General features: G+C 36.5%; 1 protein-coding gene across 17 annotated transcripts in view; it reads left to right on the forward strand.

The window, feature by feature from the left end:
* PTPRD (protein tyrosine phosphatase, receptor type D) overlaps positions 1 to 15153 on the forward strand; it is a 468668-nt gene that overhangs the window by 101870 nt on the left and 351645 nt on the right. Inside the window, exon 1 of one of the 17 annotated variants that reach the window (XM_025051486.1) lies at positions 14957 to 14975. The exons of the other annotated variants lie outside the window; for them this stretch is intronic. Coding sequence (XP_024907254.1) covers positions 14972 to 14975 — 4 coding nt within the window. The 5' untranslated portion in view covers positions 14957 to 14971. Of the gene's footprint in view, positions 1 to 14956; positions 14976 to 15153 lie in introns of those variants that run through there. 17 annotated transcript variants of the gene reach the window in all.

The following is a 15153-nucleotide window of genomic DNA, read 5'->3' on the forward strand; positions in this document are numbered from 1 at the left end:
GTGTTTGTGTGTGTGTACGCGCATGCTTGCTGGATGAAAAGCTTTGTGTAAAATGATGGAGATATAAAGATTTAAAGAAGTGTTGTCCTATATCAGCTTGTAATCTATCTTCAGAATTCATAGCTCACTCTTTGGAACTCTCTCAAGTGGGATTTTCAGACTTTATCCAGGCAAGAAGTAGTTCTTAAGAATATAGACTCAGGACCTGGAGTACCAGTGTTCAAATCCTGCTTCTGCTATACAGTTATTCTGACCGTGGGCAAGTTAAAAATCTCTGCATGCCTCTCATCTGTAAAATGAAGATTGAAAATAACACACACTTGATGTGGTTATCATAGGGATTAAATAAAGAGCTGCTTTCAAAGCATTTTGAATAACAGGATTAAATGTTAGTTGCTATTATGCTTTTTTTCTCATTAGCTTGCATCATTTCCAAATTAGAGGCATCCATGTTTAGATCTCTACTGACGTTTATTATCCCATTAACTTCATAATTTGAGCAGTATCTTTTAAAAATGTAAATATGTATCTTTATTACATCTGTGCTTTCAAAAGACGTTGCCCGATTGGCTCGTTCATGTATTTAATAGTTCCTTTAAATGTTTATTGAACACGTCTTTTGTGCTGAGCATTGAGTTAACTAGTGGGAATATAATGATAAGATAAAGAGATATGATCCCTGACCCTAAAGGGCTTATATTCTAGGGCAGCAGTCCCCAACTGGTGCTCCTATGAGAATCTAATGCCTGATGATCTGAGGTAGAGCTGAGGCAGTGATGCTAGCGCTGAGGAGCTGCTGCAAATACAGATGAAGCTCTGCTGCTCACTGGCCACTCACCTCCTGCTGTGCGGCTTGGTTCCTAACAGGCCAAGAAGAGAGAGTTGGGGACTGCTGCTTTAGTGAGATAGGCAAATATGTAACACTAATCTTAAAATTTTATACTTTCTAACTGTAGTGTTATGAAGATAGAAAATAGGGAGCTAAGTGCCTCATCTGTTCAAAAGGGTAATACAAATCTTAAGGAATGATTTTTTTTTTTTTTTACTTTGAAATAATTTTAGACTTAAAAGAAGTTAAAAGTTTCTCCCAATAATAATTTATTGCATCACGACAATACATTATCCAAATCAGGAAATCAACATAGGCACAATAGTATTAACTAAACTACAGATTCAACCAATTTTTACATCAACTCATTTTTTATGAGCCTGTTGTGCTAACAAGGGCAGCTTTCAACTCACTTTTTAAAAGACGTATATAATTCTGTTAAATTTAATTACATGCATAGCTCTTGAGGGAATGCTTTTTGAGCTAGTGTCTAATGAACGAATAGAAGTCGACTACAACTGAAAGAGCTGTTGGAGTCTGAGAAAGATCGTACTCAGATACTCGAAGACAGGGATAACCCAATGTATTCTAGGGCCTGAAAGAATAGATGTGACCGGATCCCAGACCCTTAGAAAGAGAAGGAATTCAGATACAGTTAGACTAGGACTTAAAGATCTGCTAATGTAAGGCTTCATAGAACTTGTTCAAAGTCTCGTTTTTATTCTAAGAACACCTGGGGGAGGGACAGGAAGAGATTTGCATTTTAAAAACAAGTGTGGCTGCAGGGTAGGGAAATGCTTTGGAGCCTCAGTGGGCTAGAGTGGACTTGAGATCTGATAAGAGGCTAGTTGGAAATTATGGAGAAGATGAGAAAGTAGGGAGCTAGGTCAGTGGTGGAGGTTAGGGAGACCGGGCTGCCTTGACACTTAAAAATATTTTTTAGTTGACTTTTTTGAAGATAACATTCTTTTAAAACTTGAGCCATCAACAGGTTACTATAATTTGGAATGAAAAAAAACCAAGCCAAAAAAGGACTTGACCCTTTTTTTTTTTTTGACATGGCATTATGTTTCTTTTCCAAAATTTTATCACTGCCCATTCTTACAATTTCACTTTTTGGTTCTTGAGTTCAGGTAGTTTTATTTAAATTTAAATTTATATTAATATCCATAAAGAAAATGCAGAATCCAGAATCAGTTTAAAATTATGAGTTAAGTTTAATATCTTATTACAAAAGATATTTCATGTTTTGATCTCCGACAATTTTCAGTTCACTCTACAATTTGTGATGGGTTTTGCAAAATCACAGCATAGTATTGTGACAACCAGGATAATCATTTTATATTGCAGTTATTAAGTATGACAATAAAATATAAATTACATATTTAGTTTAAAAAAACCAGCACACAATACATTGCTTTTCAGTTAAAAGTACAGAAAGCATAGTGGATCTATAAAACTAAATACATTTCAGTAGTTTTTCTTTTCTTTCTTAGTTATTTGCTGTTATTGTTACATAAATTTTTAAGGTGCCTATAAAGGAGTGAGAGAAAAAGAAATAGCTGTTATTTGTTCATCACTAAAAAGGTCACTCACAGATTTAAGCTGTGGTGATCTCAGGTTTATACAAAGAAAACCTCTCTAATATCTGTATGTTTCCTTTAAAAGTAAATTTAAATCACAACATTTAATTTAAAAGTAATATTTCATTTAGTAAATACCTACTCTGTGCCCGTATAAGCCAGATCCTGGTTTTTGTTATTGCAGAATTTACATTCTAGTTGGAGTGGAGCTAGGTTAGGGAGGAGAGGCGCAGCAAGACAAACTTATGGACAAAAGGTAAATGAACAGTGTGACTTTGGATAGTTATAAATGCTGCAAACATAATAAAACAGGGTGATGTGGTATGACAATAAGAGAGGGCATTAGGGAGGGGACAGGGCACTCCTTCATTTTATATCAAGGAAGGTATTACTGAGTGAGATATAACCCTTAAGTTGAATGATGGGAGGGGTCCAGTCATTAAAAAAGTGGGAGTTCAGAGCACCCAAGTGGATAGAGCAATGCTTTGTAAAGGGCTTAAGGCAAGAAAAAGCTTAGTGTGCTCAAAGGACAAAACAAGGCCCAGGAGACTGGAACACAGCAAGGGAGAAGAGATAGGAGAGGCAGAGACGGGCTAGTCATGTGACTTTGTAGGCCTTGTAAGGAGCTTGGATTGCTCCGCAAAAACAAAAATTCTTGGGATATCTACCTGTGAAACTTGAACTGGACACTATCGTCCTCTACTGGGACAAAATAAATTTTTATTTCACAAAAAGCGCATTGAAGGATTGGTGCAGTTGCCTGATCAAGTTTAAATTCATTGTCTAAATAGCTTAATTGAAATTTCCTTTGTACCAGTGAATATTGACTTTGAACACTGAAGCTTTTGTTTAACAAAAGCAAAAGTGTCTACTTTTAGCTGTTTAGTTCTGGACAGTTTTCTGTTTCTCTTAACGGATAATAGTGTTACATTGGAAACATGTAATTAAGTCTGTTCTTCCCGTCATCGATATATATAGCTGGAGAGGACTAAGGAGTAGGTACACACAAAAAGCAGGACGATAACTGGAGGGTGTTGGCCAACATAGACTTGCGGGACAGACGGGAACCTTAATACGTCTTTTCTCTACATGCTCCCATTTAGTCAGGGTTATAGCAACAGGATTCCTGACTGACTCCTGATGTAGATGAAAGCATTCAATCTTTTCTGATAAACCTCTTCCATTTAGGAAAATAAATCTCTATTGCTTATGTGATTTAACATATTTGGACTTACTTTTAAGCCCAATGGGGAAGTAGAGCAATAAGTAAAATAAGGATTATTAAACCATAACTTAAATGTGTTTCCTCTAAAATGATATATGTTGTTATCATCCAGATATGGCTTTAATTCTGGCCCCTCTTCTTACCTGTAGCAACTTTCTCAGTTCTTCTGGCTCTTTGAGGATATTCATAGCTCTCACTGGTCCTGTGACGTTCAAATGAGATCCTGTATGTGGAATACAGTAAGTGCCTGCTATGTGGCAGGCATTCAGTAAAGTTTTTATCCCATTGTATATACGATAATGCTTGATGTATGCAGACATCAGCTGTCTAGCATTTTCATCTACTGACATGATTTTCAGATCAAGAAATTAAGCAATATATACCTGACAGCAGCAATAAACAGAACAAAGAAAAAAAGTGTCCATCATAGATTTGTAATATAACTTACGTGCTGTACTCTTTGTGAAATCTTTCCATGCTGTGTTTATCCATTAGTGTAGCTCAGGGTTTCTCAAGCTTTATGCTATTGACATTTTGGGCTGGATAATTCTCTGCTGTGAAGGGCTGCCCTGAGTCCTGTAGGATGTGTAGCAACGTTTGTGGCTTCTACCCAGTAGCACCCTAGCCTGGAACTGTGACAACTAAGATGACTTCAGACATTGCTAAATGCCTCCTGGGGGCAAAATCACCCCTGCCTGGGAATCACTAATGGTGTGTAAGCTCTGGAACAGAATGTTAGAGCACAGGTTAGGAGAGGTAGATACTTTTTACTTCTTTAGGGTTTGGAAGGGGGACATTTTGTGAGAAATACAATAGGCCTTTCACAAATTCTTGAAATCAACTATGCAAATTGAGAAAGAAAAATCATAGTTCTGTTTAATATCTGTGTAACCAGAGACAGATTGCCTAATTTCTTCATGTCTCAGTTTTGTTGTTTGGAGTATTGTATGGTAGTTGTAGGGTTGCAGTAAAGGTTAAATATTAACCAAAGTTAGGTACTTAGAACTACATAGTGAACATTAAATAAATGTTAGCCATTGTTATTATTATATTACCTCTGTATTTTATAGTATATAAAATACATATATTTTATATACCTCTGTATTTTATAGTATATAAAATACATATATTTTATATACTTTGTTAAATATTTTTATTTTATTTTACTTTATTTTAGCAATAAAATTCAATTTTATCTCATACTAATGATTGTGATAATACCTTTCCCTTGTATAATTGTTTAAACACTATAACTTTAACCTCATTTACTCCTGAATACTCTAGGAGTAGGCAGCATACATTCCATTATCACCACTTTTCAGGCAAAAGAAACCAAGGGTTAAATAGATGAACTACTTGAAGCAAAAAGATGCATATGTGATGGAGAAGGACCCAGAACTTAGCGCTCCTGACTCCTGTCTAGAGAGGAGGCAGAACAGTTAAAAAGAGCAGGCACAAGGACTCAGAATGCACAGCAGCTAGAATGTGTTCAGAGGGCCCAAGTAATGCCACCATCACAGCAAACCCTGAGGCCCATCTGTACTATAGTTGTCCAGGAACCTCACTGATAGTCAGAATGAAGATTCAGAGTCTTGGAGAAAAGATTGTATCGTATTCACAGTTTATGCACTGTGTAAGAAATGGAGAAGCATTGAATGACATTTAGAAAAGCTTCTTTTCCATTTCAATTAAAAAAGAGAAAATACTGTTGATTTGGAAAATTTTACATTCTCTCTTTCTGCATCCAGTGTTTTCTTATAAAATGATTTTCATTTTCTTTGGGCTTCTTTTTTTCTCTTCTCTGTCAGTTTGATTCTAAATTGTCAACAGTAACATCTGCCTTCAGATTTTATTACTATAATCATGACATACCAGCCTCCTGGTCATGATGTGGTGAACTGGAAATCATGGTCGAAATATATTGCAACTTCTCTCTAGGTGGAATCAGATTCCCCTCCCCTTGAATGTGTGTTGGTCCTTGATGTGCTTTAACCAATGGAATTCTGCATAAGTGATGTTATACCAGTCATGGGCCTAACTCTTAGAAGTCTGGGAGCCTCCACATTCACTCTGTGGCATCTTGAGTCATCATAGAAAGATGCCTAGCCAATCTGCTGGAGGGACCCCATAAAAGAAAGAAATTCCCAGACAGCCCACTTGAAGAGCCAGATATCTGAGCAAAGCCAGATATCTGAGCAAAGCCATCTTGGCTTTCCATCTTCCTCTGGATGACTAAGACTTGTGAATGACCCCAAGCGAGATGAGAAGACCGGCCCAGCTGAAGCCTGCTTGGCAGAATTGTGTGCAAAGAAATCTTTACCTTAAGTAAGTTTTGAGGTAGTTTGAAACACAGCAATAAATAACTAAAACACGTGGTGCTTGTCATCAAAATGAAGCACTCGCCAGCTTGAAGAGCATCCTTGGACCTGAGGTTACTTTATTCTAATTTCTCCTCTGAGACTGTAACACAATTGATGTTCTAGATTAACAAGCGTTTAAAGGCAGTCCTTTCTTGAGTAGATGAACACATTTTTATACATCAGTGAAAGCCCTAAAATTCTGAAACTTTTACACATTTACATGCCTCGACCAGAGGGCAACATATGTTTTTGAAAGGACCATATAGTAAATATTTTTGGCTTTGTGAGCCTTACAATCTCTGTCACAACTATTCAGCTCTGCCATGATAGCAAGAAAGCAGCCACAGACAATGTATAAATAAATGGGAGTGGCTGTGTTCCAATAAAACTTTATTTACAAACATATGCAGTGAGCCAGATTTCATTCGAGGTTCATGGCTTGACGACAACTGCTTTTGACCCAACTCACAAGTTCTCCCCAGACAGTAGGAAGTGGAGAATATTTATCAGCAAGAGGACATTATTTTAACCTGGTGAGGTTAGTTAAGGGAAGGAAACACGTTTGATTAGCCTCTTTTAGCACTTTGCTTTGTTAGTAGTGTTTATTAGGAGCAGATTAATTAGAATAAATAAGTTCAAGGAACACATTTCTTGATAAACAGTGCTTAACCTTTACAACATATGTAGAAAAAGCTTTGCATGTTACTGTGCTTTATGTCTTTTGAGGGTGCTCAGAGTACTTGGCTGTTAGTGCCACTTTAAATAGCAAACTCCTAAAAAAATGAATAATTTATCAGCTATGGGATAGTCTTTGTTGTATCGTGAGCCTGACATCTGGAGCTATGAACATTTTAAATAGAAAAAAATGCCGAAAAGTGTTATATTTACTGAAAGTGTCGTAAGGGGGTCTGTAAAGAAATAAGTTTATAATTATGGGTCTCAAAGCCTGATATTGGTTTCATAAAAGCAAGCAAAAACAGAAATGTCATGGTGAATTTGATCACATTCTGGTACATACGTACTCTGTACCATCTCAGTTCTTCTAAATCAAAAGCAAGATAAAACTGACAAGAAAGCATCATTGATCTAGTAGCAATGCTCAGAAATAACACTTGTGATCCAATATGTCAGCAAATTGAATATGCTTTATGGGGCATGGAGAGGAGGGGTTTGCAATTGGTTGCATTTGGAATCTCTGACTCACATGGGAAAATTTACAGAACCAACTGTTGCCAGTTTGTCCTGGCAGCTAGTAGAAGGCACAAGTTTCTGAAAATGTGTGAAGGGTATAACTATAGTCTTCTAAGGATGGAAGTTGTTTAGAGTTGTATGATGAAGTAGGACTAATTAGATTAAACAAAAATCTTGGCTGAGTATGAAGGAAAATGACTAATGGTTAAGCCTATTGGACTATGGAGTAAAAATCTCAAGGGAAAGAATGAGAGTCCCACCACGTGACTCATTTGTGGTAAGCGGTAATAACCACTGTGGAGAACTAACTACTGTTTCTGAAATAATTAAAACTACATCAGCAAAGGGATATAAAAAGATCATTTAGCAATTGCAAAACACATTAGTCTTTTTGCATTTTAATTGTTTAGATTTTAAGCGAGAGATGCAAGCAGGAAAGGTATTATGATAATTGTAATAAAATAATTGCTTGTATTTCAGGATCTATTTTCTCTAGAGAGTTTGCAGTTTAACAAGTGGCCCCAACATCACCATTGGTCAAGAAATAAATGGGCTCACTTCCCTTTGGTGTATTTACTCAGGCCACTAGGCTCCTCTTTGTAGCTTTAAAGAAACTTTTACAAATTACTCATGATCATCAACATTCTGTTTAGCTCAAAAATTGCTTTCTGTTTTTCTAGCTTTTCTAGTACTTTCTCTTCTTTTCTGACTGCTTTGCAATTTCACATCTTATCTACTCTTCCAGGTCCATTTTTCTGCTGTCTTTGGCAACTCTTATTTAGTGCTCACTATGCCTCAGGCTCTAGAGATAACAAAGAGACAGAGCTAAGTCACTGCTCTCAGAACAGTGGGGGGTGCAATAAAGAGATAATTACAATACAGGCAAGTGCATGCAGTAGTAGACAAACGCACAAGGTGTTGCCAGTAGCAACTCGTTGTTGGAATTTGGAGGAATATCAACAGGTATCGAGGAGACAAAATATACTGGAAGACATTAAGGCAAAGCTAAGAAGCTTGAAGCTTGCCTGGTAGATCAGTGATTCTCAACCTGATTATACTTAGGAGTTATTTGGGGATAAACCATAGCTGTATAGTCCCCATACTGTCCAATTACATTAAAAGAAGGTAAGGACCAGCACAAGTAATTTAAAAAATGTTCCTCATTTCATTCTCAAGCACAGTCCAGTATTACTAATTTATAAGGGAAGTGATGGAAGCTTTTAAACTGGGTAGCGATGTGGTCCAAATTACATTTTTGATAGTTCACTGACAGTTGTTTGGAGAATGAATTTGAGGGTGAGGGACCAGTTGAGAGACTGCTATGAACTCAAGCAGGATAAAAGTCACGAGTGAACTGTGGTTGTGATTCTAGGATAAAGAGGCGCCAGATACAAAACTTACTCAAAAGAATTAAAAACTTGAAGGTTTATGTGATGGATTAAATTGATAAGTACTAGAGGATCCGTAGAGGGAACGGCTAGAAAAGCATGTAAACTTCTTTGTGTATTTCTCTTCCAATCCATTCCTCCTCTGCCAATACACCTAATGCACGTTATCATGGTTTTTGTGTCTCTTCTAACATTCTTTGTAGATGTCATATGTTACTTTCAGTAGTTGTCTAACATTCTCATTTCCCATGCCCAGTGCAAGTTATATTTACTCATCTCAGCTCCTACCTCCTTGCCCCTGTCCGAATACTGGGCCTTGAATACAATCAGAAGTAGCAAAATCAATACCCACAGTAACCGTTCAAGTAAAAATCATTACTGAAGTAGGTCAGTTCGACTCTTTGAAAAGTTTATGCTGTATCTCATGAAGGAAGCAACCATCCAGCTTTTCCATGCCACTTGGGAGTGCATGCCTAGGATCTTCTGCTTTTTCTAGGGAAGCTCAAAATCCAGATTTATACGTGAAACATCCTGAATTTTTACACATTGGCTTGAATTAAAAACTGTTACGTAATAACAATACTGAGGCCAAAGGGAAAACATCTTTAGGATGGATCTGGTCTGGGTCCACAAATTTTCGCTCTCTGTGTAAGGTCTGAGTAGAAATTTGTAGAATTGAAATAAATAAAATTTCTCAATCCCAGTAGTTTTGAGCCCTTTCTGTGGTTTAATAATAGCAGAAATTTTAACAAAGCACCAGCAGGCAACACTTAGGCTGATTTTGTTTGTGGAAAGTGAATTAGAGAATGGTATCCATTACCTGGTATCTTTTACACTAAACTATAAAGCAGGACAAATTCAAGTATCTTAACTGCAATTATATAAATACTTCTGGTGAGTATGAATTCTGGATGATGAATTATTCATTTAAATCTTTTCCTTCCCAGTTTTGTATGCTCTAGCAATTCCAGGTTTAATGGCCTCAGGTGGCCCCTCATAGCCTGAGGCTGTGGGGAGAGGCCCCCCTCTCCCTCCTGCAGATTCCTCCATCCCCTGGAGTCAAGTCAGCTTGGTTGCCGGAGCTCCTTTTTCCTCTTAAGGGCTACTCTGGCTACTCAATGTGAAGCCTCAAAATTTTGGAGGCTGAAGAGCAGTTGAACAGTTGTTCAGCCAGTAAATTAGCATTTCAAAGACTGATGCTCAGAAGGGCATTGCCCAAGCGAGCAGCTGGGTGGACACAGTATTTTACTCATAAGGTCCCGTCTGGAGTTATAAGATAACTCTATGAAAATGACTTGGTTATTATATGAAGACTAAAGATTTGGTGCTAAAACTTTTTTCTTTATCCATTTTGATAAAATGCACTCTAGAATGTACCTTCCAATTCTCAATATTAAATAGATCAAATGAAGCATGATTGTTTATTTATATATTTCCCTCTGTTATATTGAGATGCCCTGCAGAATTGCTATGATATATAGTTGGCCCGCGTTGCTGCATTTTTGTAAGTCCATATATGTTTTATAATTTTATTCAGAAGAAATATGGTGTGGTAGAAAGAGCAACTCCTGTCTTTTGCTGTTTACTAGAGGTGTGGTCTTGGGTATGTGCCCTGCCTGTCTCCATCTTGTTCACTATCATATTCCCAGCACTCAGCAAAATGCTGGCAGGTAGTATATACATCTATATTTATCTAATATGTATTCTGTACCTACTACCTGCCAGCATTTTGCTGAGTGCTGGGAATATGATAGTGAACAAGATGGAGACAAGCAGGGCACATACCCTGCTGTAGCTCCCAATCTAACCTCAGATTGCTCATCTCTAAAACGGGAATAAGAACCTCATCCTGCACTTGTTTCCTGAGGATTAACTGTGATAATGTGTCTGAGCTAACTGACAATGATTAGGGGCTCATAATTGATAGATGTAGCTGCAGGATTCGCTTCTTCCTCTTCACTTAGTTGCAGTTCTTTCTAATTCTTTATCTTAAATTTACTCAAAGCTGTTTTCTTCCAGAGATCTTTGTGCTCTCATATTCTAATTCATAGATGTGGTTCAAATCCTTGAAGTATGGGCACCCTCCCTTTTTCCTTTCCAAATGTTTTGCATGCATGGTCTTTAATCAATTCATTTATTCCAGAGATAAGTCTCTTTATTCTAGGCTTTTGGGATACGTTCGTGACCCAAACAGACTAAAACCAAACCAAACCAAACCAAACAAAAGGTCACATTCTTGGGGCTCAAAATTATGAAATAGAATAATAAACACCATAAACAATACAAATTATAAACAGTAAAGTATATTTTGTGTTCAAAGGTGTTAAGCGTTATAGGGGAAAGACCACAGTAGGAGAATCGGGAGCATATGTGTGTGTGTGGGCGGGATTCACATTCAGTTTGATATTTGGTGGTTAGGTCAAAGTAGGCTTCATTGAGAAGGTAACATTGAAGCAAATTGGAAAGAGGTGAGGAAATTAATCATGGGAGGAAGTATTCTAGGCAGTGGAAAGACTCTAGGGCAGGAGCTTGCCTGGCACGTTCTAGGAATAGCAAGGGGGAATAAATGGAACAAATGTAAAGGGTTAAAAGGAGAGTGCCTGGTACAGAGCCTATAATGGAGAGAATTGACCTAGTTGGGAGGTCAGGTCCCCAGCAAGCAATAGTGAGCTGAGATCCCAAGGGATATATAGGAGTTTACTATTGATGCTGGCATGCAGAAGTTTCTAAGCAGAAAAAAAAATAGCTTATGCCAAGGCCTTGAGGCCAGGAGGGCATGACTAGTGTCTGAAAAGGACAGAAAAAAAGGGACTATAATAAAGGAAAATGGTAATCTATTAGAGAGAAAAGGTGAAGATGATTGTATATGGGTTTTATCAGGATTATTCTGGTTACAATGTGCAAAATCTTTCATTGCTCTTGATAGCAGTGATAATTCGGGCACAAAAATTCTCTCTTAAAGTGATGGATTTACACGCATACAAAGAAAAATTAATGGAAAAGAAAAAGTGAATTATATAGACCACCCCTTTAGGTTTGTGGCACAATTCTTATTTGATCTGCTCATATTTCTTTTTGCTGTAAACATAGGGCTAAGATTCATTATTATGTCCAATATAAATTTCTTAGGATATTCTGGCCTCTAGCATCTTGGTAGATTAACTGATTCAAAATCTGTAACTGAATTACTGTGGATCTCACAGCTCAGACCTCAGTAATTTTCACCATAGTCCTTCAGTCATGCAGCAGTAGATGAAAAGTTTAGGTGGACAAGATGGGGACTCAATTCAAGAACAAACCAGATACCAGAGTTCAAATCAAATGTTTGTATGAGTCTGGAATTGCAGCATTATTAGATATAAAGGAGGAGTTGTGAGGGTTTTTACTGTCTTTAATTTTTAATCCTCTCAAATTCTGTTTTAGAGATAAATGAAAAGCACATACACATAGGTTTCTAAGAACACATTTATTTATTCTGAGATTTTTGACATACTAAAGAATAATGTTTTGTAGATTAAAATTTTATTAACATAAAATTTAATACAGTAGAATAAGGTGCATATTAGCTAGAAAATCAGCTATCTGACTAAATAAACTGATTGTTCCCTGCTGGGACTATGTCTGAGACTACTGCATTTTCCACTAATTTTGCCCTTGGCTTTGTAAATGCTCACTGTTCTGGACCCATAAAGCAATCTCTGTCCACTTTTATACTTTCAGGAAGCCCTTAATTCCCATACTGCCCAGTATTCTTTCAACAACAACAAAAAGAGACAAACAGCAGTTAAAATCACACCGGTAAAAGATCTTTACAAAACTTTTCAGATTTTAAAAATATCTTGTTTACTATTAAATGTAGTCACACAGTTGATAATAAGCAAATCAAATATTTGTCATGAAAATGACAAAAACATTTATTTGGTAATGACTATTTTTTCCCATTTAAAAAGAAGAAAACGCTGTTACCATAGGCTGTGTTTTGCTTCACAGTATTTAGTCAAAACATTGTACTCTAAAATTACTCAGGACAGCTTTTCCCCCATATTCTTCAGTCTAGTTACGTGATACATTTGTAAGGCAGTTAGATTGATTTGTCACAGTCTGCATTCCATCTCTTCCCCCCCCCCCACTTCCTGGTTGATTTTTAAAAAATTATGTACAATAAATCCATTCTTTGCGATGTACAGTTCTGTGGGTTTTGACGGATGCATAGCAGTTCTTACACCCTGGAAACTTTCTCATACCACCCCAGTATGTAGCTTTTTGGATCCCACTTTTTTCATTTGCAAAATGTATTTAAGATTTATCCATGTTGTTGCATGAATCAGTGGATATTTGCTTGAGTAGTACTATGTTGTACATACACGTACACAGTTTGTTTATTCATTTACTGGTTGAAACACATCTGGGTTGTTTCAAATATTTAGCAATTATGAATAAAACTGCTATAAACATTTATGGACTAGGGAAAAATAAATTTTAATCAGTCTCTGGTGCAGTGGTTCTGTGGACTTTCAAAAATGACAGAAAAACACAGATGTCTGGCCCCTACTCCCAACCAATTGATTCAGAATTTCTGTGGATGGGGCCCGGGCTGATGGTTTTATACAAGATTCCCAGATGGTCTTCTTGTGCAATTAGGGCTGCGAATTAATGCTTGGAGACATGCGATCATTGTATTTTTGGTAAATCAGCTCTCTAGAGTTTTCTTTATTATTTTTACTTGGTAAGATTTAGTAATTATATTTAGGTAATATAAGATTATGCTTCACATTAGCTGTTTCTCTTAAGGATTTAATTTCATTTCAAAGCGTGGGTTACTGTATGCTAATTAAAGCGAGGGCTTTTTAAAGGTGCACTTAGTGAGGGTTATATAGTCATGATAGAAATATATTTATACTATGCCAATTATGTTCCTCAGAAATATTTTAATAATTATATATTTGATTAAAAGGTGTACTTGTTAGTTATATAGTGTAATTACATGTTTGAATAAACTAGCACTAGAACTAAATGAGCTTCCTTAATCACCAAGACAATTATTTTATATTGCTGATGAAATATATTGTTATCATATATATATATGTATATATATATATATATATATAGAGAGAGAGAGAGAGAGGTAGTTAGTTTTTACAATGTTTTATAATGGTATTTAACAACTATTTAATCAATTGAGCAACTTAATTATTTTATATCAAAATAAATATATTTTCACATCAAGCATAAATTACATAAGAACACATGGTTTTTTAAAAAATATCCCTTAACAACTAGAACTGTTATTTGAAAGCTATATGCTTTGGTGATCAAAATGTTTACCAAGATGCATTTTTATTTCTGTCCTAACCCTAAGCCTAACTTTATTCACTTGATAGAGATCCTGAGAATAATTCTGTGATTACCAAGTTTTAGAAGGCCCTTCACAAGTAAAGTTCCAGGAAATAGTTTGTTTTAATAAAAGACCTTTTCATGATATTTAATAAATTATATTTACACTAATTATTGTTAATTCTAATTATAAAATACTTTCATGATGATAAATGGAACATAATGTTGATATTCTCTTGATTTAGCTCTTACATTTTAATTGCTAATAAACATGAGCTCTTTATATATTTGCCCCAGGACATTTGAAAGATTTGCTTTCCTGCAAAGGGGTATAAAGAAACTTATCACTAGGGGCACATATTGCCCACTATTGCCAGGAAAATGTCTTTCTAGTATTAATAATAGAAAGAGCTAACATTTATTGAGCACCTAGAATGTGCATGCACTGTGCTACATGAGGATTATCTCATTTAGTTATTACAACACTCCTGTGCTTTAGAAACCCTTATTATCCTTGAATGTAATGTAGGGTAAATCTAAATCGTAGTTTAGAGAGGGTAAGTTACTTATTGTTAGGTAGTTGCTGTTCATAAGCGGTGAAGCCATGATCCACACCTGGGTCATCTGGCTTCAGAGACCATATGCTTCATGCCTGCACCACACTGTTATCATCATGTGCCCGGTCTTTAATGAACTTAAAGGAACCCTTTCCTGTACTCTCTTAGCACATTTTACTTATTTTATAACTGTAGACACATTTTTTTTTTTTTTGATTCCCATATTTGGTTATATAGACATCCCCTCCCATTAGGATCTAGGTGCCTTTTTTTATGTTCCAGGTGCATTTGCACATTGCCTGAAACTTGGCAGATTCTGGACAACTGCTTGGGCTGATTAAAGAACAGATGTAAATGTTACACAGAGCATCCATTATGTTGGGTTGAGAATTCCCTCTTCATTTCAGAGGTGCCCCAGAAGGCTTTTGGAAACTGAATCAGTTCTCCTGCTTGGTGTTGAGCTGGCTTAGTCTGTAAAGTATAAGATCTAAGCACCTTCCATCCATGGGTAAGTTTGAACTTTCTCTGTAAGCGTAATGCATTTCCACAGGCACTGTGCAAGGAAACCTGCCCTGTGGCTCAATCTTGTTCTGAGAGAGAAAATGCACAACCAATGTAGGTTAACTGAGGGATGTGGTGGGTGGGACAGATTATGATACTGTGGTCTGCCTTGCGTGTTTCTGTGC

This window comes from Pteropus alecto, unplaced genomic scaffold, assembly GCF_000325575.1.
Source record: "Pteropus alecto unplaced genomic scaffold, ASM32557v1 scaffold95, whole genome shotgun sequence".
Taxonomy (NCBI): Eukaryota; Metazoa; Chordata; class Mammalia; order Chiroptera; family Pteropodidae; genus Pteropus; species Pteropus alecto.